The sequence below is a fragment of the Dermacentor variabilis genome, chromosome 1 (genome assembly GCF_050947875.1).
Source record: "Dermacentor variabilis isolate Ectoservices chromosome 1, ASM5094787v1, whole genome shotgun sequence".
Lineage (NCBI taxonomy): Eukaryota > Metazoa > Arthropoda > Arachnida > Ixodida > Ixodidae > Dermacentor > Dermacentor variabilis.
In genome coordinates, this window is record NC_134568.1 from 5,896,456 (window position 1) to 5,920,484 (window position 24,029).

The window sequence follows — 24,029 nt, forward strand, 5'->3', positions numbered from 1 at the left end:
CTGGCATTTACCGGACGGCTCCCACCGGTTACCATGACTGCATAGCAACATGGTGCTTTGATCCTATTCGCTCGTGTTACTTGCTCTCCGTCACAAGAGCAAGACATAAATAATGAAATCAGTTGTCGCTTAGTCTCATCTCATGCTGAAGACAAAGTATAGGCCCCATTTCATTATTACTGAGGGCAGTTCTTTGTTTTAACATTGCTAGGCTAGAAGGAAGGCATCGGGGCAGGAAAGTGTGCCAATTTCCACCTAACAGATGGCGTTGATCAATGCTGCTCAGTCTTGTGGTTGGTTTCCTGACACACCAGCTGCTTTCAAATGAATGGGCCTGGATCAACGTTGCTTGTAAACACTTTTACTGCAAAAACACAATGACCTCCATCTTCAAAGCAAAAACTAAGCACTACAAACAGAGTTGCCGAGTTTCAGAAGTGCTTCTGTGTGTGCCAGAGCCAAGCAATGAGGCCACAAGGAACACAAGTTTTTACAAGGGGAAGCAGTGATTTTGGTAAAATTATCTGCATCTTCTAAGAGATGCACACTTGCTAAAATGCAGAGACAAAGCTGTGACATCAGAAAATGCAACCTCTGCTAGAACACAAAGCAAGATTAGAAAGAAGAAAAGCTATGACACTACATAACAGGAATGAACTGCTTAAATAACAATGCGCGCCTTGGAACAAAATGTAAAATCAAAACAAAATGTAGTCAACAGTGCATCACATGCTCAAGTAACAGTGGGACAAGGTATCATTGAAAACAAATGAAACTGTATCTTTCATGCCACAGCCATTCCATGTCACTATGCTGTTCTTCAATACTGCACGCCTTTTCCCGAACCTACATTGGGTCAGAAACTTAATGCAAGTGAAAGGACTGCAGTCGAAAAACGGGCCAGTAACAACTGAATTAACTAAGCACAAGACAGTACGGTACTGGCTCAATGAAGACTGCAAGTCAAATAACATCATTAAAGTCTAAAAGATTTTTCAAGAAACCACCACAGCCCTCTCTACACCACTGGCCTTAAAGGGGGACGAGGCACTTCAAAAAACATTTTCACTTTTTAAACAACTTCAATGAAATTTGCACAGTTATTGTATTTTTATGAGCTGATTTGAAAAATGCAATTATCTTTTTTCTATGATAAATATTTTTTATGATATCCAAAAGAGGATGTTCTTTGTTTGGAGCCTAATTGGCTAATTAGCCGCAACTTGCACGGCAATGTACAGCACACGGACTCTATTGTGAATGTTCATAGTGTGTTGTAAGCTGTAGATTATTGTTTTAGGCCATTTTGAAGCAAAGTTATAGGTTGTCAAACTTAGTCATAAAAAATGCTCACCTTGATAATCGAAAAATATCAATATGGGCATGTTTTATGACTAAGTTTGACAACCTATAACCCTGCTTCAAAATGGCCTAAAACAATGATTTATAGCTTATAACACACTATGAACACTCACAATAGATTCCGTGTGCTGCACGTTACCGTGCAAGTTGCTGTTAGTTAGCTAATTAGGCTCCAAACAAAGACTCCTCTTTTCAATATGATAAAAACTATAAAAAAAAATTGCATTTTTCAAACCGGCTCACAATATACAATAACTGTGTCAATTTTATTGAAATTGTTTTTTTTAAGTGCCTTGCCCCCCCCCCCCCCCCTTAACTTCGACTTACGCAGAAGTAAAAGATTTCAGTGCTGACAATGTCAGTTTCCAAGAAGAGAAATAACTGTCATTCTCTTTCCATCTTCTAGCATTCCGGTACAACTGCATAGATTCACACAATTATAGCCACTATAACTGCTGCATCAGTTACCAGACATTCGTTTCTGTTATTTGGAACAAGATTAAAAAGAGCAGCCAGTGGCCTACTTTCAGACTCCATATAAAACAAATGAAAGCTTCCCTTATTAAAAGAAGACTGCCATCATCGACATAAAATACTTGCAATACATTGATTTGAAGCCCTGGATGTTTAACAGAGTTGTGTGCTGAGGTTACATTTCTTCCTGGGTGCATATAAATTTAAAAACAATATTTTAGTATTCATTCATGCATAAACTATGGCAAATAAGTTTCATGGTACTGGTCATAGAAAACTCGCCATTAAAAGCTCTCACTGCAATGCACAGGCATTATTGATGCACTTTTGCCCATTCCTGCACATTTCTTTCCCCTACCTACATAAGAGTCGGCAAAAGTCTACTCACTGGCCTACACTTATAATGCAAGAGCAGTGTTTCTTGCACTAGAAAACTACTTTCTCTTGTGTGAGCATTGCTTGCTTGATCTTTGCTTCCTTGCAAAGCAGCCTTCAGACATAACCAGGAAAAAAAGCAAGTAGTCACTTGAACAATGCATAAGCTCGTGCCTTACATCATCATTCTGCAAACCTTTCCAAACGGCGTTGCTCTAAAGAGGAAGCCACAGCGCCTAAAAAGCATGGTTAACTTAACCACCGAAAGAACAGCAAATTTCACCATACTACTTGCTTGTACTCTGCTGTTCCACAGCTCAAGTGCACCTCAAGTGCTCATCAGCAATATCCAGTACACCTGCTCAAAAAAAAAAAGTTTGCTGACCACACGTTTAGCATCACATATAACAGCAGTGAGCAGAAACAAGTTTGCTACATAACGAAGGCCACACAACACACCAATGCAAGGAAGCAATAATGTCAGACCGGAGGGGCCTCATCTTCAAAGACTGGTCACGTTTGTTGCTATGCGCTGCAGGCCTATTAAACCTCCACTGCAATGATAAGACACTGGTGCTTCACAGGGACAAGTTTGCATGACAAGAGACTACGCTCTTAGTGCACAATGAAAAACATACTGTGCAACAACATTCATTAACACGGCATAAAATCAGGCTGCTGTTCTCGTCCCTGAACAGCACGCAAGAGTTCATCCTGCTGTTCGGGGACGTGGCCGTTTCTATCAGATCTGCTTCACAGCGTGTGGTGCACGAAGCTAGCGAAGGCCCCAGCAACTGCCAAGATGTGCTGGTGCCGTTCATGAAAGCTGTGGCAACATAAAAGGCCAATTTTCTAAAAACGTAAGAAGCGTGTCTCGGCTACAAAAGGAACGATCAACAGCAACAGCTCTGTCATCCACTTCCTTATCTTGACTTGGATTTAAATATAAAGGTTCCTCTCCCTTCCCTCATTTTTAACCAAGACAGCACACTCAAGCAAAACTGTCGTTGAGAAGCTTCTCAGACTCTTTCTTGTGTGTGTGCTTGCTGCCCGTCGCCGTTGATGGAGAGACAGCACGGCCCACGTACCTGTAACAGACACACAAGCTGTCGCTTAGCAACAGTAACTAGGGAATGAAGAACTCCTTCCCCCATTCTTTTATCACTTTCGTTTGACATGTCCCAAGCTACTTTGCCCTTTCTGAAAGCAGACTACTACACAGTGTACATTGCAATTCCATGGATAATTTCTATCCCTCCCATATGCATGCACACATGTGTGGCACAAACAAGGAACAGAGAAGAACCATGGAACCGACATGCACTACTTGGGCAAATGTTCGCACTAGGCACGAGATGTTATGACCCTACTGCCCATCAAAGAGTTGCCAGCTTCAACCTCTGTCCATCTCCTATTGATGGTTTCAATTGAAACTACAACATGGGCGCAGAGCACAGTGGTCATTAGCCCAGCTGAAAACAGCAACACAACATATGAGCCAATGCGCCACAATTCAAAATACAGTGCGATCCTCATTAGTGTGAACACCACATTAACAAACTTTTAATAAATGCCATGCTTACTGCTTATACAGTTTCAATGTAAAAATATTTCAGTACTGCGAACTCCAGATTACTTAACTTTTCAGATTAATGATCGTTATTCTATTTCAGGGTCAGGTTAAACAAAAAATTATAAGGTTTTATGCACCAAAACCACGATCTGATTATGAGACATGCTGTAAGGGGGACTCCAGAAATTTGGACCTCCTGGGGTTCTTTAACGTGCACCTAAAGCTAAACGTTAACAATGCCTCAGCACTATGAACTTATATTCTAAAATCCGGGGATTCTTAGATTTCAGTCTATCCTTGACAGCAACCGAAGCAGTAGGCTAGGGACAACATGGCAGAGAAAGTGTATGCCTTGCAACTTGCCCCCAGGGAGGTGTGGGTCATGAGCTCTGAAAATTTGAGACGATGCAGGAGGAGAAAAATGCGGGAATGGGACTCTTTCTGTTACAAAGGTAAGACACGTTAGGCTGAGTGAGCGGGGAGGCACAGAGGTGCGGGAGTAGTTCTTTGCAAGGGCAGGGGGCCCCGCACCAGAGTGTTCATACAGCAGACCCTCGTGGATAAAATTCCATTACATACGATTTTCTGGCGGCAACGTTCACAATCGAGAACACAAAAATTTACACAACTGAGTTACGCTTATTTTTTACCAGTTCATACGTTCCCAGAAAACACAATCTTTCAGCACCAACATTCAGTACGTTGTCAAACGGCTATCGTACAATACATTTTCCAGCCGTTTGATCTCATGTAAACATGAAAATATGCGAGGTGCGCACAATCGAGAACAGTACCCGCCCACCACAGCAGCTTCACCGCAATACTTGGCCGCCTATCCCGCATGAAAACACCGGCATGCACTCAGTTTCTTATTCCGATAACAGCAAACCTACTCCCAGGTCACTGCACGCCACATCCACAGCTATTGCTGCCAACCCTACTGCGATAGGCATCTCCACTTATCTGTTTTACAGTGAGTGGGGTGTAGTGCAGTCGGAAGCATACTGCACGGTTTTAGTAGGTGATTACCCAAACGCGCCGCCGTTCCCCGCTGCAGGCAGTGCGAGGTGAGAGCCACGTTTCACTTTGGCAGCATACGGTGTAGCCCGCTAGCTCAATTTCGCTTAGGTTTCCCGTCGCCATCTTCAAACACTATGTAATAGGAAAATAACGAAATGCATCTCGGGTTGCTGGTGCAGCAACGATTCGTGCAATGCTTCACATCATGTCGATGTAAACTACAGCTGGGGGTGTCAAATTTTGAAGTGCAGCTCTTAGGTGCCCGGTTCCTGCGTTAAGCGTTGGCGTTGGTGTAACCATGCAAATGCACTTGTGCCACTACTCGTGCATTCCTCATTGTCTTTTCCAACAGCTGGCTCTGATGCTGCTCATCATGCTAGCATTGCCATATTGTCCTCCCCTCCGCAAAGGTGCAGAAGGCACTGACCCATTGCCAGGCGGTGTGGCGATTTCAGCCTCAAACTCTTCGTCTCAATATATTGTGAAATGAAAACACTATGGATGGGCGAATAGTGAACCTCGAAGCGAATTCGAAGCTAATAGCGATTTGGTCGAATAATTTCGAATCGAATGGTTCGAATAGTATATACCACATATTTTTAAAAATGAGGATTTTTATCATGACCCAACTGATTTACACCGCTTTTACAGAATTAGAACACATGTAGGCACAGCATTTTGTGAAATTGACAACTATTAACAGTTGAATTTTATTCAGGAATCACACACTGCTTTTCTTTACTGCATTCACAAGTTTTCATGCAAACCTACCAGCTGCTCCACGTGGTCTGGGAGCAGCAGTTCCCCCCAGCTGCTAACAACATTTCCTGCTGTTGAAAACAGCCTCTCGCTCCTTGCCTGTGTGGCAGGAATCGAGAGGTACTTTTGTGCAACCTTGGCCAGCGCTGGGTACAGCCGGCTGCCGTTGCTCTTCCACCATTCCAAAGAGTTTTCTGACCTTGGAAGCACAGGGTTAGCCAAGTAGTCTGCCACTTGGGAAGGAACACTTTCACGTGCATTATTTTGCACTATGTTGGAGCTTAATGAAGAAAAAACACTCCCCAGAGTGTTAGCTGGAAGCTTCTCCATGTCTGGTTAAAAGGTTAACAAAAACCCGGGGCACTTCGCCGACCAAATAAAGATTTAAAAGAAAAGAAGACGTTTCGGCTCCCACACGGGAGCCTTGTTCACAGGTAAAAGGTGCAAAAGGTTCACAGGTGCACTCCATGTCTGGGCAAACAGATGTCCGGGCACAATTGTTTTGGGCTGGCATGAGCTCATTTGCTGCAGTTGAAAGTGTGGCTTTTGCCCACTTTTTTTGGCTCTCTTCAGTGTAGCAAATGTTTTTGTAGTGAGGGTCAACTAGCATTGCATTTGCTGGAACATGTGCCATGTTTAAGCCAGAGAACCTTGTTGCAAGACTGCACAGATGGCTCTTTCCAAATGATGCTGCTTCTTCACCTTCAGACACATGCCGATGCAGCACCACTTATGTACAATGCATTAGAGGTGTCACTTGAGAAAGTGTAGGGTAGCGGTCTGCGCACAGCTCGGTCGTTGCTTGGTCTAGGGGCTTTAAGACTTTTTCAGCTGAATTTCCATTCTTTGGAGTTCAAGTTGTCCACATCACATTCGCAAAGTTCAACTGAAATAGGGGCACGAGTGTGACGAGTCTCTCCATCATGGGGTACTCGCTGTTCCAGCGTGTGGGGACATCTTGAATCACTTCATGCTGGACGACGTGCATGTCCTCTTGAATGTCCATAAGCCGTGCATGTGCACGCACACTTCTCTTATAGCGACCCACAGTCGCTCGACACTTCGCACAAAGCTGGGAAGAACTTGCCACTTCTCTTTTAGCATCATTCATACACAGCTGCAGGGTATGCGCAAAACAGAGTACTCCTGACCACTGCGATTTGGCAACAGCTGAAATGAAGTTCCTGCCGTCGTGAGTAATGACAAAAGTCAGGATTTTATTGGGCAGACCCCACTCTCTGATCACGTCTTGGAGAAACAACTATATTTTCTCCAGTATGCTCCTGTGGCATTGGTTTGCAGGTGAGGGCGTATGCGTGCTGTTTGAAGTCGTGATCCATCATGTGGGCTGTAACACACGTGGCCGCGCGTTGCGTCAGCCTCATGAATGCAATCGTCGCGACGAGAACAGTACCCCGCAATGAAAAGGTGCCCCGCAGCTTTTGCAACGCTACCGCGCCCGCGCAAGGAGAATATGCAACATTAACGAGGAATCTGCAATGCGAGTGTTTGCCGAAAAGAGGAGGCTGGTTGAAAAGCTGGCTCGCAGCTTCAGTAAGTTTGAGGCCACTGTCGTCGCTGCTAGGCTGCCGCAGCATCGAACGAAAATAACACTTTTGTTGCGCGAAGTAAATAAATACTGCACGTTTTTTCCCCTTTCATCACACTCTCTCTTCCGTTTTTGACAGGTAAGTGGGCGATCTCATGCTATTTCGGCTAAGCAGTACTACCATTTAGTACATACTTTTTCCGAGCTCCGGCCAACTAAGGTTTAACGAAGTTTGACTGTAGTTTCATATTATTTTATGCTTAGTATCGTTTACTGCTCTAGTGCAGCTTCAAATATGTGACCACTAGTCGTGCTCATGAAATGGCCAGAAATCACCAGCAAGCAAGAGCCACAAACGCACTCACAGCATGAGTCACGAAATAGTACCTTTTTTTTTTTGTATCAGAACAATAAGCACCGCGTCAGCTTTTGGGAGTAAGGAATTGCAGAGAAAATATACTGTTACTGCATGTCAATATATTAATTCATCATTATTCATCATCAGTCTATTTTTGTGTCCACTGCAGGGTGAAGGCCGCACCCAGCGATCGCCAATTACCCCTGTCTTGCGCAAGCCAATTCCAACTTGCGCCTGCAAATTTCCTGATTTCATCACCCCACCTAATTTTTTGCAGTCCTTGAGTGCACTTCATTTCCCCCTCGGCACCCATTCTGTAACTCTAAAGGTCCACCAGTTATATCTGCCCTATGCATTACATGGGCTACCCAGCTCCATTTTCTTTTTTCTTTTAATGTCAGCTAGAATATCAGCTACCCCCGTTTGCTCTCTGATCCACGCCGCTCTCTTCTCGTCTCTTAAAGTTATGCCCAACATTGTTCATTCCATCACTCTTTGTGCAGTCCTTAACTTGTTCTCGAGTGGCTTTGCTAACCTCCAAGTTTCTGCCCCATATGTTACCACCAGTAGAATGCAATGATTGTGCACTTTTCTTTTCAATGACAGTGGTAAGCTCCCAGTCAGGATTTGGGAATGCCTGCTGTGTGCAATCCAACCCATTTTTATTCTACTGTAAATTTCCTTCTCATGATCCGGGCCCCCTGTGAGTAATTGACCTAAACATACTTGTGTGCAGATTCTAGAGGCTGACCGGTGATCATGAATTCTTGCTCGCTTGACAGGCTATTCAACATTACCTTTGTATTCTGCATATTAATCTTAAACCCCACTCTTAAACTATTTAGGTTAAGGTTCGCAATCATTCGTAGCAATTCATCCTCAGTGTTGCTGAAAAGATGGCGAAATGACGACCTAGTGGCTGAGGTGGATGAGAACGGGCAAACAGATTGTGTCTTCTTTGATTTTAGAAAGGTGTTTGACACGGTTTGTCACTCATTGCTCCTTCAAAAACTTTATGAGGAAAATGTTAATCAGGAAGTGTGTCACTGGAGTGCCAATTACTTGTCGCAGCGTCGGCAATGCGTAATACTCAACGGCGCTACTTCTCCTTGGGTCGAGGTCACATCGGGTGTTCCTCAAGGGTCTATTTTAGGGCCGCTATTGTTTTTAGTCTATATTAACGATATTCCTGCCGGGATATTTTCGCGTTTACACTTGTTTGTCGACGACAGTGTAGTGTATAGAAAAATAAATAATGAACAGGACTCCATCGATATGCAGGCTGATCTTACTAACATTGTCTCATGGTGTGAGAAGTGGAAAATGCAACTAAATACAAAAAAATGTGTTCATGCGTCTTTCACGAAAAAAAAGGAAAATAATAGAAACCCGTTATTTTTTGAACACTGATATTATTGACCAGCAATCTATGTATAAATACTTGGGTGTGCCGTTTTCAAGTGATTGTTCTTGGAACGCACGTGTGAGCAATGTAGTTGCAAATGCTGCCAGAGCGCTAAATTTTATTCAGCAAAATTTGAAATCTTTACCTTTTGCCCTAAAAAATACTGCTTATATTTCATTCGTTCGTCTGATCTTGGAGTATGCGTGTCGTGTTTGGGACCCTCGCCAGAAAACCTTGATCGACCAAATCGAGAGAATACGAAACAGAGCGGCAAGGTTCGTTCATGGGCCATACAAGCGAGAGGAGAGCTGCACTGCAATGAAAAGTGAGCTCGGATGGGAAGCGCTCTCGCCTCGCCCAAGGAAACTGCGATTAAAATTGCTATTTAGCATATATAATAACAAAACTGAAATTAATAGAGGCACTTGTTTTAAACCACCGCACTATGTATATAAGAGAACAGATCATGACTTTAAAATTCGAGAACACCGAACTAGAACGAACCTTTATGCCAATTCATTTTTTGCCCAAACTGTAACAGAGTGGAATCGATTATCTTGTGACCAAGTGTGCTGTACCAATGAAGATGTTTTTTTTTTTTTCCAAGTTGTAACCCCCCCTGCTTGCACGCCCCCGGGCAAAGCGGGGTATCTCTGAGTAAAGAAGGAAGAAATATATCTGAATGAATTGTTGTACAAATGTGGTGTCACTTATGTTTAAAGAGTTATTTGTCAAGGTAGTCCTGAAGCAAGGAGTGAGCGTGATAACTAGCAGACCTTACAACACATATATGAGATCTTGTGCTGCACTTTAAGATGATATATGTATTCTGCTTCTCACGAGAGTGAAAGCTAGAGTTTGTAATAAGACCGCTCCCATAAGTTAGAAGTAGAAAAATAGTGGCACACAACAATATTATATATAATGGTACACAACATGATTGTATAATGAGGCAGAACAATTCATCATATTTAACAAAGAGTTCTGTGTTTGTCACGTCTAGTAAAGGAAAAGATGAGCGCTCAGTATGAGTCAACAGCAAGTGCAGACAAGAAGACGTGATTTAAATGAGACATGCCATTGAAAGCGATCTCAAGCGTTCCTGTATACAGTGGTGCCATCTAGTTAAATTGCCTGAAAATGAACCATCTCAGTAATGACTCAGCACAGTAAATGAGAAAAAAAAAAGCCATCAGCTCTTTCTAAAATATATATTTATGGAATTAACTTTACACATAGTCCACATATACGTGCGACAGGCAAATGGTTATTTTTGCATTATATTTCGAGTACTTTTAGCGTTACATAAATTTACTTTTAGCCATTCTGGAGATAGTTACATTGGCCACAATGTATTAACACAATGACACCCTTGTGATAGCCAAATTTTTCACGCCACTTTCTCTCTAGAGTTATTATACTAACTCTATGGGTTCTAAACATGTGCCATGCTCTGTGCACCGGCTGTGCAAGCTCCACCCAAACAGGTGTCACCTAGCAATGAAGGCGCATTCCTTGCTTCTTTCACCCTTCTTTTTGCACTAAGTTATTGCACCAAGCCTACAATTTCACTGAAAAGATTGCTTACACTTTCCTTCCTGAAACTTTCAACACTTCCTGTGTGTTGCTAGGCTCTTGTTTAGACATCACAACAGAACATCTCTGTTGATCATCCACCTGAGCCACCCATCGTGCGGTGCCTAGAATGGTCCAGCAGAACCACAACATATACTGCACCAAAAGAGGTCAGAAGCATGTTTGCTGGGCAACTGCGTCTGCTCATGCACATGGCGCAGCATGCACGTCAGATAAGACAGGGGTATTGCACATGCTTACAAATTGAAGCTGCAGTTTGGATTGATCTGAAACATCCCATTAAAAGCTCTGCAGTAGCTGCAGTGCTACACCATACACCATCAAACTTAATAATGCTTCAATAGCGAAAAAAGTAGCACTTGGGGTGATCCACTAAGCATCAACAAGTCCTGCTAAACTACCTGAAGTGCGAAGAATGTGCACATGCCGAGGCCTAACTATACCGCAGTTTTCCCCTGCAGTTTTCCACACCCCAGTCATGCGTTCGGGCCAGAGGCAGTGCTGGCAAGGACCACTTACTGGATGGGTTTCTGGTGGGCAACCACAGTCTGCAGCCGTGGCTGGACAAAGTACCAGAAGCCCTGATTCTTATGCTCCTCCTGGACCCAGGAGATCTCGGCGTTGGGGTACCGGTCAACCTCTTGCTTCACCAGGTCAAACGGGAATGGGCAGAGCTGCGCAGGGACAGCACCATGATGTCAACTGCAACTAATCTCGGTTGTGCCCTACAGCGCCTACGTTGTCTGCCTTGCTGTCTCCTGACTACTGCATCATTATTGCCATGCTTAACTCAAACCAACTAGCCAAATTTCGCACACTTGTGCAGCCTACTCACATTTATATTTGAACTGCTCAAGGCCATAGTATGTATGCAAGTAACCTGGAGCAGAAGTCCCCAAAACTGAAACGAAGAGAGAACTTAACCCAACTTTATTCTATTCAATACAAATTTAAGTTTGTCTGCCACTGAACTAAGTTATCAAATAAAGTTATGGCCCATGAAAGAGAAAGAGTATGTGTGTGCATGCATGCATGCACATAGAACAATTTCTTTTCTTCATGTTAAGCCACCACTCCATAACACTCAAGAACAAGCACTCCTCATCATCAATTTTAGCTTTCACGAAGGGGAACGGCACTGCTGCAGTTAGCTTATTTTCACTTCTTTTGTTTTGCTTTCTCTGCCCACCCTGCTCAATGTTATTCCTGCAATTCATGAACTGGCCCCCATTGTTCCATGACATTTGAGGGCATTCAACGAAGTCACTTGCTTAATGGTGGGTGTCATCCTGCAGCACAAATAGCAGCGAAATTTCAGGAACCCACAACAAAGAACACTCCACCTTTTGAATGGGATTCTAGATTCTCTTCCATGTATGTCCACGTTTTCATGTAAATGTTACCTAATGAATGGGCAGGCAAGTTTGCTACAATCACAAGACAAGTTGCAGCAGCACCCCTTCAATATGCAGGTTGCAGAAAAATACACAGAAAAGGCAGGCAGGTTACCTGTTCGACACGGGTGATGGCCACTTCAGAGTCGAGGTTGCGTGCCCTGCGCTCTTTGGTGAGTTCGTAGTACACCTTGCCCGAGCACAAAAGGTGGCGGCGCACGGCCGATGCGTTGTCCTTAGCTGGGCCACTATCTGGGATGAGCCGCAGGAACGATGTACCTGCAAGCAAGCCACAGACGGCGCTGACCTTTTAGCAGAGGATAACGTCCTCTGATGGTGCTCTTTTTCTCCTATGGCTACCTGTAACTGATAATCGCTATTTCATGAACAAAACTGAACAAAGCAAAAAAAGAAAGCAAACAAACTGCAAATCTTGTGCACTACTACAAGCTGGAACTATACTGGCACCATTTTTTTAAAAGCAAATAACTTTCTTAGCCTCTTTTGGCTGCTTTCATGGTCGGTGGCAGTCAGTGGTTGGTGGTTGATGGTTGGACTTACAACACAAAGGCAGTGAGGGAGAGGCACGAGCTCTCACACAAAAGAGTTGTGGGGAGGGGGAGGGGTCTGTTTCCCGCGAGTTTTGTGGAGCCCACGGCAAGGAAAACGTTCGTTCAATAGCTTGTCTGTTTGTTCAGGCTATTTACTTACATTACAATCGTCTTCGATGGTTTCCACACAGTTATTTTTCTCTGACTTGTATTCGGTGCACACGCAGTGGTGCTAATCATTGAGCCAACATTCTAAAATTGCCTAACGAAGGGCTGAAGAATAATTTCATTCCCCTTTGCCCATTTGAACACTCGCAGACACCTTAGCACAAAGATGTTTCCGCACTTGGCCCCATGAGTGTCCAATCCGCAAGACCAGGTACAACACCCACAACCTCAGCAGCCATGGGCTTTCGTTCACTGACTGACTGCAATATAAAGTTTGGTTTCTATTTATCGCTTGTTTGTACAAAAGAAAAGGATGAGTTTAGTGCTTTGCTCTCTGTGTCATGAGAAAGAGCTAATTACACCACTAAAACGACTAACTGATAAAGGCGGTACCCGACACGAACTTGAGCGATGTGAGCACTGGGTGCAACTGTATTCCTCCCAACATTCCAGAATTCATTAATAAAATCATTTTAAATTTTAACTCCTTTGGTGATTACAGAAAATGCAACATAATGGATTACTGCTACCAGCAGCACTAGTACACTATACATTGCAGTGCGAGTCAAGAACCCACATACCTTCAGTCATTTCACTGAAGTGCGATTTGGCCTCTGGATGCCGAAGCAGCGACTTTGGCGTCAGAAGGATGAGCTGCAAAAAGGAAAAGTAACAGCCTTCACCTCTTGGAGCAGAGTCCACTGTCTCCATGTTAACCAACTGTTTATGTTTTTGTTTACCGGACTGGGCTTCCGAAGTGGCCTTAACTGACATGACAGCATTTGTATTTTTTTCTTGTTTTTCACCACCAATGTAGTGCTATAGTCGCAAAGTAGGAAATAAAGCAAGGCTTTATTACACTACAAACAAAAATCTGGGATAAGCCGCAGGAATAATGGTGGCAAAGTTGACCAGCTCTACTACAGTCCTAAATCATCGGCTACATGTTGGAACATGACAAGGCTTGAGGAAAATATATATCAAAATCAAAACACTGCATAAAAACACGATGGGCCCCTTTCATTTGCAAAAAAAAAAAAAAAAAAAGGGAAGGAAAGCAAATCGTAATGCAGTGCAGGAAATGCAGCTAGTAGCATCACTTACATGGTCCTGACAAACGCAGGCCAATTAGGGTGGCTCAATTTCAGCAGGTTAGCATATGTGAGGTCCAAGAAACCAAGGGACCATTTTGGTATAACTCAGTCAGGCCCCCAACGTATTATTTGGCATGGCCATAGCCAATGAGAAGTGTTCAAACACAAAACCATAAAGACAATCCAACAATCACTCAGCTGGCTATGGGCAGTGACGTGGCTGAATGCCACATTATCACACTACTAGCTTCTCAGTTTATAAACCGCCCTTGCTCCATCAAACAAAGAAATCAACTCATAGAACAATCCTGGCAGCCAAAGGCAATAGACATGGTAGTTTCCTTTGCACTCTCACAAAGTGAAAGGAAATGCCACCGATCACCTGATTTTCCTTTCTCACATGCCAGCGGAGACAATTATTGCTGGCATGCAAGGGGTTCAAGAGAGCTCTGTCTATACTTGTGGATAACTTTCTGTGGCAATGAAGGGAAAGCTATGGGAGCAGAGCTTCCACCCATGTGTTGCAGTGTCAATTAGACAGGCAGCGTTTGGCAGCGCTTTTGGGTTTCTCGGAACTCGACAAGGCTTCCACGTGTGATGGTTACCAGTTCGCCCAGATGCAGAAAAACCGCAAGACAAACAAACTTGAACGCTCAGAGGTGTGTTTTGTGTTATTTAGCTGTTGCAAATAAGCTGCTTAGGTTTTCTTTTTCCCCGATTAAACTAAAGCGTATGAATATGTAGGAGTACTTTCAGATGCTCTCACTCGTGCATGCTTTGCCTCCGTAGCTTTCCCTTCATTGCCACAGAAAGTAGTCCGCGAGTATAGTGAGTCTATGAGGCGTTGTATTTTCTCGTGTATGTAATCCACCCCAAAAATTAAGAATGGATGCTGTACAGAAATTTTACCTTCACATCACAGCTTCAGTCACAGCAATGCAGACGAGTGCATTGTCATGAAGCTGCACTGCCTATCAACAGAAGGCAGCAGTAGAAGTGGTGATGATTTAACATAACAAAACTAGCTTGTCCCTGGAGCTTTGCCAACAATTAGGCTGGGTTAATTTTTTGTAACAATTCAGATGTCCACTCAGTTATTTACAGTTACAGTAACAGCAAAGAAGTAAGGCAACTCATATGTCCTTCAACAAACAGAGCTACACAAAGTTTTTAATTCCAAACCAGTTTCCTTGTAGCTGTAGATAGGGTAGCGAGAACATAACATTGATTAAATTCAACAAAGGATTTGACTGTTCAATGGCAAAATCTTGCCATCATTTTAATGCTGAAATCTCGAACACACTACTTCTTGCCTGTTTTTTAAATGGTACCGGAGTGATGGTTATATTCAGAACAGTGTAGTCAAACAGTGTTATCAAAACCTCCCCCTCAAGCTTTGCAATAAAGCGCCTTAGCCACTGACTTAAACAGCAGCTATGCCACCACAGCCACCAATATGCTAACTGTGCCTACGCAACCAATAAACCCCCCAATTCTTTGACAACCACAGAACATTGCTACACCCACACCTAGTCATTGGGGGAAAGGGCAAAGATAGACTTCTGGTATACATTTATATTGATGTGAGCATTAGCTTGGAGCAGTGGCAGTAGAAAAGCATTCTCGACCCTTCCTGTCCTTACAATTTAAGCACACTCATAGCCATAGTAGGTCTACATGCTCTCATATATGTGCCTTGTGCGTCTGTTATGAATGCATTGCCTCTTGCGCTGCTAAGAAACAGCATAACTTTTGCTCGTAAGAACATCAGCCACAACATCAGCCACAAGTCAAAAGCTGCTGCAAGTGACAAATGAGAAAGCACAGCTTGTATGAACCAAAGAGTTGCCTCATAGTTTTGCCTAGAATCTCTAGATTGGTCGAACAGACTGGCAGACATAAGGAAATGCTAGTATCTAAATACAAGGCAATAAGCATGTACAAATTATTTAAAGAACACTATCAAGGTCATTTCATCATCTATGGTCAGCTCATGCCAGCTGACTCTTCCCTGTGCCTTCCAGTTTCCTAATGTTATCACTTTGTCTAATCCTCTGTTTCCCATTCCTTGGTACCTGCACTGCTATTCTAATAGATCACCGTCATCTCCTTTATGCATTATGCAACCTGCCTAATTCTTTCTCTCAATGTTGAGTAGTGTCAGTTACCTACATTTGCTGTCTAAACTGTAGTGCCATATTCCTATTTCTAAACGTCACACCAATTATTTTTCATTCCACAACTCACTACAGGGTCATTAGTTTCCTTTCAAGGAATTTTTTAACTAAGCAAAATGATGCCTCTGCATATGGGATGGCAATGAATTACAGCATCACCAATAGCATACTTTATTTTTGCTCAACAGTAAGGGCAGAATTTGCAACGGGGGCGCAGGGTGGCATGCGCATATAGTAGTGGAGGTTGCATGACCTCGAGTTTCGGAGACCTTTAAAGCGAGCAGCAGACAAAGCGTTCAGTGCCCGCTGACAGCCCTTACCACGATAACGTCGTCCCAATGTGGGCGACACTATCAGTCGCGGGGCCCGAGTGGGCGCAAAAGCGTGCTAGGCTTCACTTCGTACCGCTGATGTGAATATATCGTTGACACGGTATGAAACCATATCTTTCGTTGCCGGCTTTCAAATTCAACAAAATTAACTTTTTTTCTCAATCAGATTTGCTTTTTCAGATTGCACAATAATTTAAAAAATTTAGCAGTTCCTATCACGTAGGAAAAATTTATCAACAACAGTACTTATTTGCATAAAAGGTCGAATTTCAATATAACGAAACAAATTGCCAACTTTACCGACTTCGGTATACTATTGAGGTTTAACTGCGTGAGCATGTAAGTGGTGAAGTGTTATATGTTCATGATGATTGGTTACTATCTAGAATGTCACTGGAAAAGCATAATCATCAGTATCCAGGTCATTCTGCACATCTTTGCTAACAAGTTGCTGCCGAACAATATTAAAGTGGGATGGCCTATACCCTTGGTGGCCATGGAGGCTTCCCTTTGATTACACTGCAACTCACGAATTATTTTAGTGCAGCTTATTATTAAAATCAGATAAATGTCAGTGCTCTGCACCACGCAGCATTTCACTTTCTATATACTGACATTATGTGGGCTGCCACCTTCCAGCACCTAAAGATTATACATAACCCTACCAAATTGTGGTCATAGTCTCTTCACAGAAAAATATGTACATTTTCCTTTTCCTCTGCAGACTGGTGGCAGAAGATCCATCGATATACTGGTATATTCGGTAAAAGTGTGGCGTCTGCTATGAGCCAAAAGGTACAAGTCAGTACTCCTCAGAAGGACAAGCATCTCTCATATCATGCAATTACAGCATGTCTTTGGAGAATTCCTATGGCTGATATTGAAAAGGCTTTCCTTGGTGCATGCTTGTCTGATTCATCCACTACAACAGAATGTTTTTGCCAAAAGATTTACAGAAAGCATTACTAAATCCCCAAGAAGAACTTGCCATCCTGTGTGGAACTAACTGGACAAATAACTACCGTGTGTCTGCTAAGCAAAGGAAAGCTTCTCCAAGTCAATCAGTGGAATTCATCTTTACTTACTGCTGTGCTGCTAGCTGCAAGTCAGAGGCAAAGAGAGAGAGGTGCAAGGTGTTTGATTTCACAAGATCCTAGTGACCCTCACATTTGTGAAAATTTCCTCTTTGTTTTGGCTTCCTTTAAATGCAAAACATGCGCTTACGCCTTCGATCACGAGAAAGCTTAAGTAGCGAACGGGGCTTTTAGAAATTCCCTTCTGTGTTTACAGTGACAGGCACACAAGAGTGTTTGTGCAGTAGCTGTGGACTGTGAAAAGATGTACAGAAACTAAAGCTGTAAGAACTGGAACCATGTGAGTGTATTTGAACAAACATTTTACTTTTATGTCTGACTTCCCCTATCCCCCCGAACACACACAACAAGAATAAAATTGTATATATGCTTGAGATAGGATGGCACGTAGCACAATGTTGAAGTTAAAATACCACTCAGCACTGGCCTGATGCAAGGACATGGTCAGATCTGTGGTGCCAAGTCCAGCTGCTTCTGGACTCAGATGCACCGATGCACATACTAGTACATACAGTCGAACACCGCTACAACAAAATGACCTGTAGGTTATGGTGAAGAATTTTGTATGTCCCAGCCGAATTCAAACCTGTCAAGTGCATTGTGAACATCTATACCACGAAGACCCTTACAACGAATTTGCCAGCCCAATGAAGTAGGCGACCCTGAGGGCTTATTCCTTCCTTTACAATGAACGCAGATAGCAGTGCCACCACTTCCCCCTCTGTTGACGCCACATAACGGCGGTGCATGTAGGAAGTGCCACCACATGTGAGGGTTCAGACATCACAGTAGAGCTGCGGTGAGTTATATAACAAGGAGTTATTAGGTAACAAGACAAACCAGTTATGAGCAAAGTTAGTGCAAGCTCCCCTGCATATAGTGTTAAATTTTCTTTACAAAAGCGAACGATGCTGAAAACAAAATCTCAATTCTCTTTCCAACCAGAGTGTACAATGCTCTCTCTAAAGAGATTCCTAGCCGAGAATGGTAGCCCAGTGGTCAAGTAGCTCCTACATGTTATGAGCTAACTGTCCTGCACACGTAGAAGATGCTGAAGTGTAGAGCAAACAAGAGGAGGACGTAGTGAGGTCTATTGTCTGCCATCTTCGTTGTTGCAGCCACATTTCTAGTCTCCTTGCACATAGTGTAAATAAACCCCCTTTTCTGTAGATCTCCCCGTAACATTTTGGTGGAGGTGCGGGCTACATCATGATCCCATCACGGAATTTCGCAGCGGACATCTTGTGAGTCATTTGGCCATGTCGACTGAGAGGCCCTTTGCTTCAGCTACCACAACACCGATTGTCTTGACCAAACTCCAAGATCCTGGCTCCTTCTCCGGCACTGACACCATGGAAGTCGAAGAATGGCTAATCAAACACGAACAAGCCAGCAAGAACAACTGGTGGTACCGGACTATAACGCTGGCAAACATCATCTATTACCTCAAGGGAACTGTGTTTGGTTCCAAACACACCAGGAGGAATTGACCATTTGGGACACCTGCAAACAAAAGCTACAGCAACTCTTTGGGAAGCCAGTGGGATGCCAGCGAGCAGCCAAAAAGGAACTTTAGTGCCCGGCCCAAACAACTACTGAACCGTACATTGTGTACATTCAAGATGTATTAGCACTCTGCCAGCGAGTCAATGACAAGATGCCCTAAGTTGACAAAGTCAGCCACATTCTTAAAGGAATTGATGACGCCTCCTTTAAGAATGTGACTGGCTTTGTCAGCTTCGGGCCATTGGGAAAGCACAGTAAATAGTACTATAATGGGGGCTATAACTGCACAACTTATCTTTGACAGTGCCAGCGTAATAACACAAGAAAAAAAAAGTTGGTTTTGTTTAGGTCGTTGTTAGCACCAGGCGTGTTCCTCGCTCTTATTTCTTGTTGTCTTTGCCAAAGGTATATCTTTTTCTAAATGCTTCCACAAGGTTAAATCAATCATTACATATTAATCGATCAATCAGTTCACACAGTTTCTTTTCCTTTTCTATGCAAGCCCATTCTGATCTAAAATCCAGTTTAACTCATACAACAGTCCATTCTAAACATAAGGGCCCGTAGGAAGAAGGCTAGCTGACTGCTCAACAGAGTAATAAACACTGTATAGTATTCCATTCAACTGCCACCAGAAGAAAGGCAACCACTAGCCATTATTAGTGAATGGCAGCCATGGCTGAAAGGAAAGCAAATGAACTCGCTGCAGCATTCCATGGAGCATGCGTCAAGGAACCTCAATAAAAATTACCAGTGAATCTATCAATTAGCAGTATAGCCTCAGCCCTTCATTCGGGGTTTCCTAGTGTCTAAGCCCAGCAATGGTGAGGATGACTGTGTTGCCAGGCAGAAACCATGCTCATGCATTGAGGGCACAGTGAAACCAATCAGCTGAAAAAAAAAAAGAAAGAAAGAAAGAAACTGCAATGCCAATACTCACTGGTTTCCTGAAGGGTAAGGTAATCTGCCTCCGCAACACATGGAAGTAGTTGGCAGGCGTCGTGCAATTGGCAACAATCATGTTGATGTCGTTCAGCTGACGCATGGGAAAGTCCTCATCGATGGTCTGTCAGCAGAAGAACGCAGAGCCACAACTGAGAGGGGGTGCCACTAATTCCTCCCAAAGCAATGCAATGCTGTACTATATGTGCAAAATTTAGAAAGAATGTGGTTTCACAACCTAACCTGTATCAATCGGACAGCACAATTGGCTCACCTTCAACTGTGGCACATGTATGCTTAAGCATGGGTGTTACACGGCCCTCAAATTCCCAATCATGCAGTATGACCTCAGGAATGTGCTTCATTTACTTTTGCCACAGATAAGTACAGTAGAATCTCACTTAATTGAAACTCCAAGGGGAGGGGAAATTTATTCAAATAAAACAGTTCGAACTACTGAGAGCTCTTTCAAGTACAGCGCCCAATCAATTATGCGGTACAGCGCGCAAAACCAAAAGCGTCACTGAGCTTGCATTGAAAAAGTCTTAGCTTTCCTCCATCAGCACATGTGCTAGAAGAAGCCTTGGGTTCAGTATCCAAGGGCAATAAGATTGCTGTGGGAGTGAGGGAAAATGTGCGAGAGTGAGCCAAGAAGATAGTGGCTTGACGCGAGCCCAAAGTTGGAGATGACGTGGTCGAGCGCATGCTAGGAGGCGGGTGTAGGTGAGCACGCAGTAACGTGATCAAGCGCACGCTGGGGGCTCCTTCCTGCTCCTTCTAAGTCGGATGTGAAAGGAGGGTGTGCACTGTTCTGCTTATAGGTCTCAGCTTCCTGTATGTCTTTCCCCATTATTTTTACACCAAACATTAAGGTAGCTAATCACAGATCGAACCTTCGCCTTTGGCTCAGGTTTGTCCGAAAAGTTGTGCATGGGAGCAAGAGATATTGTTTGAAATAATCTTTGCATGGTTTTGGGAGTTGGAACTAATAGACGCTTTTCTCTATTCTAATATATATAGGACTTTTCCAGGACCAACAGAACAGTTTGAATTATCTGTCACTTCGTATTGAATTATCAGTATTAAGTAGCTTGACCTCCAGCACCATGTTCCACTTACTTTTAGCGCTGATATTACGCCAACACTGAAGCTCGGTAAAAGATCTCAAATGGATGCTTCAACCTCAGAACAATTTTCAATTAAATTTTTTCCACATATACGGGGGTGTCTTGCAACTCTTTTTCAAAATTCCCCACACTTTTACAGGCCTTCCATGACTTCTGGAGTGAAAATTCCCAGACTAAAAGAACTTCAGTAGACAGCAACAGATCTTTAACACAATTTTTCTCACAATATAAAAAAGAAATTCAGGAATCCAGAAGAAACTTGAGGCAAAATTTGCACCTTATACCGTGAGCCAGCTATTCTATGTACTGCCTTCAGTCTATTTACGCTGACGTCCAATGGTTGCAGCAAGATAGCACTGCCACCCGGAATAGCGGCCATGTCTGTGTGGATATGGTGCAGTTGTTCCTTAACATTATCTGACAACTGATTGCGGAACCTGCCCACAAAAGCCAACGCTGCTGATTCTGATAGCCGATATGAATATATCCAGTTCACAAAAGTGTGACAGAAGCTGGAGCCACGTTTTATGCAGATACAGCCCACCAGTTCCCTAACATTACCCGTCAAGTGGCTGCGGAAGCTGTCCACAAAAGCTAACTGACGATGCTGATGGCGATAGCCGATGTGGATAGATAGAGTTCGCGAATGTGAGAAAAGCTGAAACCACGTTTTGTGGGGATACAATGAAGTTGTTCACTCCCTAACATTGTCCATCAAGTGAGTGCTGAAGCTGTCCACAAAAGCTAACACTGGTGATGCCGATGGCGATAGCTGATATGGATAGATAGAGTTCACGCAGGTGAGAAAGAAGCTGAAGCTGCATTTTTTGCAGATACGGAACAGTTGTTCCTTAACATTATTCGTCAAGTGAATGCGGAAGTTTTCCACAAAAGCCAACGGTGCTGATGGCAATAGCTGATATGGATAGAGTGAGTTCACAAAGGAGGGAAAGAAGCTGAAGCCGCATTCTCATGTGCTATCAGTGGGCGGAGCCTGGAAGCTTGTGCACGCGCGCACGCGCTTTGACGGCTATTGGCAGTGTGGGTTGTGGAAAGCGATGGCGTGGCCCTTATATGAATGTTTTCCTTTTTAAAATATTCTTTTCAGGAAAACAGGTGTGGCCTGTACATAGGCACCGCACTTACACATATTTGTATGTTAATGAAGTTCATCGTCATTGCTCAAAGACAGCACTTTATTGCTGTCTATGAAGAACCACAACATGTTCTATGTACGGTCTATGGTGCATTTGATATTCTGCATGTATCAAACTCTGCTACAATTGCAAACAAAATGATGGCCTAGGCTAACCACTTCGCTAGTTTGTCCTGCAATGCATGCAATTCTCCAGAATGCAAAGAACACTTGGTGCGACTTGTCGCTGCTAGCTAAACACGTAAAAATAAACTTATTGTTTGAATGCACTTTCGTAATAAGATTGAAAGTGGTGCATCGCTGTCATGCTATGTGACATAGAGTTAATATAACCAACTCTAGAGGAAAAGCTCCCCATAGCGCCCATTATAGCACTGCATGGGCCGTATTTTTCAGGCCCGAGCCCGAAAGTGCTATGTGGTGGCTTGCCCGAGCCCAGCTCGGTAGTTTCAAACCTTACCCGTACCCGGCCCGGACCCGAAAGACTTGGGCCTGGCCTGGCCCAGCCCGGCCCAGTTCAGCCCGTTAGCCCATGAACTTAAGCGAAGCATGGTCCAATCCTTGGTAATTGTGAAGATACGATCTTCAGCACAGGACATTTTCTAGAGATAGTTTTCACTGTGTCCACGTGGCTGAGCCCACTCAGTAGATACTTAGGGGAACTAGCAACACCGAAGCATATAATCTGGGACTGCAAGCAGGACAAGCCTCCTCCTAACCTGATGGCCTCTCCCTGACCCTGAAGCAAGGGAGGCCGTCGTGAGCAGTTCTAGCCTAGACACACAACTCCAGGCCATAGAACGAGCTGAAGAAGTCGCTATCAAACATAAATTTACGGCTATCTGGCCCACCTGAAGAAACCACGCCTAATCACCCCGCCTAACGCTGATGAAATAAAGTTTTTCCTACCTATAGCAAGTAGTTTTCAAAAGTCATCAATAGCATATGCGACCTATTAAGGGCCTGACGAAGACCCGGACCTATTACAGGACGGATCGATGCCCGAGCTCGAAGCTCCTTGGCCCGAGCTCGGCCCGGGTCCGCAATAGAGATAGCTTGCCCGACCCAAGCCCGGCCCGAGCCCATGCAGTGCTCTAGCGCTTATGTAATGAAATCAGTAACTGCAAGGGCACCACCATGTTGCTACTCGGCAAAGGTGTACAGGCATAGACGACGAGATATGATTCAGATAAGACGCGCAATCACCGTATCCTAAGCCTCCTTCAAGATGGTAGCACCATCTAGCCCAGGTGCCTGCAAACACATTCATTCATGCACCATAAATTTACATCAAAATTTTATAAATAGCCATCGGACGCTTATGAAAAATATACGGAATGAACTTTACACAGTGTTAATACTTGCGTGCTTTGTGTAAATACTTGTTGTCGCATATTTCTGAATAGATTTGGTGTTATGATATTGAGAGGTAGCAACATGATGGTGCTTTTGCGGTTGCCACTTTTTTTGCCTAGCTTTTTCTCTAGTTAGTATACTGACTCTATGCTATGTGAGAACTGGTTCTGTCAGCATCCATGTTGCCATCTTGCGATAGCAATGGCAATGACACTGGCTAGGCTGACTGACAGTAGACTATTGCGAATGCAGTTTGGTTTTGGTTTCGTATTGGATTGCACAGGCCAAACAAGTTTTGGGTGATCTTGGGAAAAAAATGGTGTGCTATATAACCAGTTATATACTAAAATTCATTGCGAGCCACTGTTTTCTCTTTAAAACCTTCCCAAGTCAGGATGAAAATAGGCATTTCGACAGATGATGTGTGTTTGAGTCATTTAGCGCTGTAAAGACAGGCACTCCCACTATCGGAGTCACCAACTGTGGTTGCCGTTGGGGCCGGGCGCGTGCACGGTAACGAGCCAAGTTCAAATTATCTGGCAAAGGCTAATTTCAAGATTGAAATAACGAAAATTTTGTCTCACAGAAATGTTTGGGTGCCAGCCGAGACCTCCAGTAAGGATCGAATTAACTGAAAGATTGAATTAACTGGAGTCAAATT

At 43.6% G+C, this 24,029-nt stretch overlaps 1 protein-coding gene across 1 annotated transcript in view; it reads right to left on the reverse strand.

Moving 5' to 3' along the window:
• Window positions 1-341: 341 nt before the first annotated feature.
• The window catches only part of Ogdh (oxoglutarate dehydrogenase Nc73EF), a 109,352-nt gene continuing 85,664 nt past the window's right edge, over window positions 342-24,029 (reverse strand). The window contains exons 18-22 of the mRNA XM_075684325.1: window positions 19,728-19,853; window positions 13,166-13,238; window positions 11,981-12,144; window positions 10,991-11,145; window positions 342-3,299 (exon numbers count right to left, since the gene is read on the reverse strand). Of these exons, the coding sequence (XP_075540440.1) occupies window positions 3,203-3,299; window positions 10,991-11,145; window positions 11,981-12,144; window positions 13,166-13,238; window positions 19,728-19,853 (615 nt within the window). The 3' untranslated portion in view covers window positions 342-3,202. The remainder of the gene's footprint in view (window positions 3,300-10,990; window positions 11,146-11,980; window positions 12,145-13,165; window positions 13,239-19,727; window positions 19,854-24,029) is intronic.